We start from the raw sequence: 5,732 nt of genomic DNA, 5'->3' as shown, positions 1-5,732 counted from the left end.
CAAGCCGGTGTGGCTCGGCCTTTATTAAGCTCATAGTCCAAAACGGTCAGCTTAAAAAAAATCAAGTATAGGCCCTCTGACTTCTTTTACATAAGTCGTCGACTAACGGCTCGATTCGAGAAATGAATTAGACTCACTAGATATGAAATAGTAAAGATATGTGACGTTCCACGGAAAAAGGTTCCTTATGGCGGCTGGTGCTTACGTCACATAGCGCCGCAATAATATTGGAGCGGCGTTAATAATAGCGTTAGCGCCAACCGCTATAAGGTACCTTTACCCGAAGGACGTCACATATCTTTACTATATATCGTATCTAGTTAATCTCTAATTCATTTCCAGAATAGCGCCGTAAGTAGTTTGTAATTAAACCATTAAAAAGTGACTTGCATCTAGCATCTAAAACCTAGCGCAATAATTTAGTGGTAAACTTGGCGTAATTTTTACAGATAACTCGTGGCATCAAAACACGACCATGGGGTTGATACAATCGATCATTTGCTCTGTTATGTTCTGCCTCGAAAGGTAAGGGGACTACTGTAATTCAAAATAACCTCACAATTAAAGTGTAGTATGCAAACTGTATTGCTCAAGGCATTATGTTTAATGCTGTCGTCACACATTGAATGCAAATCCGCAGGCCGCTCGGGTTTGCGAGCGGGTTAACGTTGTCTCGCTCACACACGCGAACAGCGTACAAATCTGCTCAGTGTGATAAGGGGCTGTCCATAAATTACGTCATCGATTTTTGACGATTTTCGACCAACTCCCCCCCCCCCACCTAAAATCATGCTTCGAATGACCCCGTTTCCTCGTACGTCATGCTACCATCATCCGATGTCCAGACCCCCCCCCTAATTTGAAATGACGTAATTTGTAAATAGCCCCTAACAACAAATGCCGCATGCGAGTGGCCTCCGTGGACCCTGCTAAAATCCCTTGTAAAGTTGACTCCACGCTGCTCGCCTCGCTGAAAATTCACTGGACGTTCGCCACTAAGCCCAATAAGATCATAGGCAATTCAATCCCATAATGGAACATAAATACATAATAGAGGATTTGTTACCTACACACTTTCTTATAAGACCAACAGTGAAATAACATACCTACACCTTTTCGTCCCTCAGCAGACTGCGCCCGGCGATCGGTTAATGTAATAAAAGCCCTCATACTCATAATGTGGCACAATACATGGATTTGGAGGTCAATCCATTTAAATGTCGTGTATAATTTCAGGGTTTTGACATGGGTGTGCTTTGCTTTCGTGCTAATCTTCCTGATGGGTATGATGCTTATATTGATGGTTTACGGCATTTCAGTCGGCTATCACTACGCACAGAAAGAACTTGCAGCATTTGCTAGTAAGTATACTCAGACATAAATCACTAACATTCAGTATAGCTTGCTTTTTAGGGTTCCGTACCTTAAAAGGAAAAAAACGGAACCCTTATAGGATCACTCGTGCGTCTGTCTGTCCGTCTGTCACAGCCCATTTTCTCCAAAAGTACTGGACCAATTAAGATGAAATTTGATGCACATATGTAAATTCGTGACCCAAAGACGGACATCGTACGTAACGTACAAATGAATTTTAAACATGGAGGCCACTTTTGGGGCGTAAATGAGAAAATTAAAAAATAATGTTTTCTAAACTATATCGTGTTACATATCAAATGACAGAACTCATTTTGAAAATCTCAAATATATTTTTGTAATATTAAAATAAATACTTTAGAAATTACGTATTTAAGAAAATTGGGTAATGTACGGAACCCTTGGAACGCGAGTCCGACTCGCACTTGGCCGGTTTTTTTTTATATAGGAATATTGTTAATTAAAGCCCTGTGGCGTACGGCCTCGCGACGCATCGTACTCGCGCGACTCGTGTAGGTACCTACCTACCTATTTTTTACATTTTTGGTAGGACCCTCCACGTAACTTACATTCTTAATGATTGTCCTGCAATCAGATTTTGTTCGGCTTAATTTATAACAATTTTATTACAAATACTGATTGTGCCTTGCCTACTAACACAAAAACTTTACATTGAGTATGTTTTGTACGCGTTACTGCGACAAAACTTGTAAAGTGTACTTAAATTTAAAACCCCGTGTTTCAGTCCGCCATTGCGACGATCAAATTGTCATTGTGATAACCCAATCCCTTTGCCAACAGTGACATCGAGAACGACAACACCTGAGCCTATGAGAATGGGACGGTCAGGCGACGAGTCCAGGCCAGTTGTCCGTCTAGTCGCTGTGAACAGATCCTCGATTGACAACGCACCGCGGCCGATGCTCGGTATGTTCTATTGAAACAGAACAATAGGTACACTGCAAAACTTGGAGAATGATAAAACTAAATCTACTTTATTTTTCAGAGGTATATCAGAACAGACCACCTCCTGAAAAACTTGTGATGGATAAACCAGCAACACCTATTGTCCTATTGGAAACTGAAAGGTAGGGTACCTAATAACAAATAATATAAAAAATAAGAAAGTACTTTACTAAGGCCTGAGTTACACTTGTAAGTTTTACTTACGTAAGTAGGGACAAAGCTATTTGTTAGAATGAGATAACGATATTCATCTCTCATTCTGTAGTATAGCCGTGTCCCTACTTACGTAAGTAAAACTTACAAGTGTAACTCAGGCCTAAGTACATACTATAATAATTAATATTTTGACTCTCCACTCCCTAAAGAACTATATTTCAATGACGAAGCCCATGCACTATCCCAGTAAATAAATAAGGCTTGGCCAGAGTGAAGGCAGGCGTGTCTCACTCCGCGATTTCGTCGCTTTGCTACAGGTAGCTAAAAGTGCATCCGTTCGGCCCCAATTTTGGGGTTTGCCATAAGTCGCACGTGGCGCTGTCGCCACCTAACGGCCATATCTGTGCTGATCGTAACAGACGCGTTTTGTTAGAGAGTGAGTCTTCTGTACTTAGTACTATTATTTATTCTGTGGTGAAGGAGATATTATAGGGTTATGATTATGACCTCAAATGCGTGTTGAAAATTGCGGAAACTGTAGAAATTTACTAGTAGTAGTAGTTTAATAAAATAAAAAAACTAGTATTAAAGTAGCTGTTTTTTGTGCAGTCCGCCACCGGAGCCAGAATTGCTGCCACACGAGAGAGACATAGCTAGGAGACTCATCGGCCGCTTCAGACGGTCGAAGAACAATTCAATGACTACTACGGATATTCCATTTTTAAGACCATTTAAAGCAACCACCCATTCAGATGAGTCTATCAAAATGGATGACGCTGCCACCGATCAGAGGAACGTTAGCCCCTCATCATACTTAGCTAAAACTATCGCTGCATTGCAATGAGCCCTGAAACAACCTTTACTCGTTAGCTAAGTAAAGCCGAAAATTGGAGTTTTCCTAGGATCTGAGATTTCCTTTATTCTGGGATCTAGATCGTCAAGATCACCTAGATATTCTCTCCTATCCCACCTCGGGGATCACCAGATCAACAGAGCTTTTTCTAAGGATATATCCAATTATCCATCACTTGTCCTTGTCATTTTAATACAATTCCATCCTGTCGCAGAACGTCCGTCGTGTTAAACATTTGGTTGGTTCCAAATGAATACCGGACGTCACGGCCCGGCGCCAAAATAGCGCTCCTACTTAAAAATTTGAAATTGTGACATTTCAACGGCATTGATACACGATCGGATGGTACTGCACTAAATATTTATGTCTGGTGCCCTTAACTACTTTGTGTTGAATTTGATACCTTTGAATATTTTGTTAAAAATAAAACATTTTTTATGGTTGAATTCGCTTTATTTCTTTGTTTACCAACATAAGTTTGGAAAAACCATAGCGTATGTATAAATATGCAATGATTTGACGATTCTAAATATCTTGCCCATAAAAACATATTCCTTGTAACAAAAATTCTCAAACTGTGTTCAAACTTTAACAATTGATACATTTTGACACATTCTGCTTAACTAAATCTTCTTTCAACGATAAGGCAGACAAATTAGCCGTTTGGTTGTTGCTAAGTGGTGGCAAGTCAGCTATTTCCCGGCGCTGCAGGTGGCGCCTCAGGGCTGACGCCGCTCCGCTCTTCTCCACTGATCGCACCAAGTTCGCACGCCTTAAGGTGCTCAGTGCTCCTGCACTACCTGCTAATCTCCTACCTTCGTCAGCACCGGCAGTTAGTTTAGCGGCTTTGGCTGTAATAATTAATTAAACCTACTTTATTTACGGTAATAGAGATGGTCACTACTCGTGTAGTTTGGTCATTTTGGGGGTTTAATAATGCTTAATGCATGGTTAATGTCTATTGCTGGATATCGAATTCATCCGATGACATGATCGTCCTCAGGGTATAAAGCGCGACATAGACGGAGCGGTAAGATATCTTATAGCAAGGCATCTTACGATATTATTTACGTAGTGTTTGACAGAGTCCACACTCGAAGCTATGGCTATAACCGTTACCGAAGCTATAATCTGAGTCACACACGAAGCTATAACTCGGGTTACTTTGACCCAATGGAAGGCAACTTTGACCCACATGAAAACCTCATTTCAGAGGGTCTAATAAAAACGAAAATGCCTGTTAGCTAAAACCAACCTCATGGCATATTACCATAATCATACTGCAATAATATAACCTGCCCTGAATAAATCTCAAAGGCCAAAGTTACCCTCCAGGACTAAAGTAACCCGACTTTACAGATTATAATATATACTTTGGTATCTTACGATATCTTATCTTAAGATACCTTAAGATGTTATAGGTCGGTATATTACGATATATTTTGGGATATTTTGTCGGTGCGTATAGGTTCTGGATAGGGAGCGATATATATTTTGGTATCGTTATCGTGTGTGGTGCTTAGCTATGTCATATTATGTACGTATAATATGTTGGTAAGAAGTGAATCTGTATTTCAAGGTCTACCTGTCTATAAAAATAACAGTCAGTCATTGCTTGATCTTATGTTTGATTGAAGTGTTCCCTATACTTTTACATGGCGCAGTCGGTAGGATACGAACCTACGCTCCCACAGGGAATCTGATTTCGAATCAGAATTAATAGATAGAAGTCTTTAATGTATTGATACTCAATCAAAAATGTAAAAAATGCATGCTATATGAATTTGATTTTGTATTTTTTTTCTCTTTTTTTGTTTTTGAAAAGGGAAGAAGTAGGTATAATATGTGGGTAAGGAGCGAATCTGTATTTGAAGGTCTACGCGTCTATAAAAATAAACAGTCATTTCATTACTTGATCTTGTTATTTGATAGAAGTGTTCCCTATACTCTAAGACAGTAGTTATGGTTTCCAAAGTCAGGGCTGCCAGATCGTATAATAGGCTACGAAATTCGTATAATGAAATCATTTTCGTATACATGTCGTATAGTTGGTCAATCGGTATAATTGGATACGAAAAAAATACCGATGTCAAACTACTGTCAATGCTTCAATAACAGTGTGCCAATCAGAGAGCCTACCGCGAACCACGTTCGACGTCTTGCCTCTCTGTCGCACTTGTAAATACGTACGTAAGTGTGACAGAGAGGAACACGTCGAACGTAGTTCGCGGTAGACCCTCGGGCGTGGCTCACTCCGCGATTTCGTCGCTTTGCTACAGATAGCTTAAAGTACATCCGTTCCACCCAGCGAAATGATATACATGGAAGTATTCTGTCCGCTCAATTATGACCCAACGCAAACTACCCCGCGATAGGCGGTACT

General features: G+C 40.2%; 1 protein-coding gene across 1 annotated transcript; it reads left to right on the top strand.

Moving 5' to 3' along the window:
- Positions 1 to 1,240: 1,240 nt before the first annotated feature.
- On the top strand, positions 1,241 to 3,795 carry LOC134669776 (uncharacterized). The gene is made up of 4 exons (XM_063527403.1): positions 1,241 to 1,361; positions 2,176 to 2,301; positions 2,381 to 2,462; positions 3,106 to 3,795. The coding sequence occupies exons 1-4, from the start codon at positions 1,280 to 1,282 to the stop codon at positions 3,338 to 3,340; spliced, it is 525 nt and encodes a 174-aa protein (XP_063383473.1). The 5' UTR covers positions 1,241 to 1,279; the 3' UTR covers positions 3,341 to 3,795.
- Positions 3,796 to 5,732: the final 1,937 nt, after the last annotated feature.

The sequence above is a fragment of the Cydia fagiglandana genome, chromosome 13, assembly GCF_963556715.1.
Source record: "Cydia fagiglandana chromosome 13, ilCydFagi1.1, whole genome shotgun sequence".
In the NCBI taxonomy this organism is placed as follows: domain Eukaryota; kingdom Metazoa; phylum Arthropoda; class Insecta; order Lepidoptera; family Tortricidae; genus Cydia; species Cydia fagiglandana.
The sequence above is the reverse complement of the archived record's forward strand: the minus strand, read 5'-3'. Positions and strand labels throughout refer to the sequence as shown.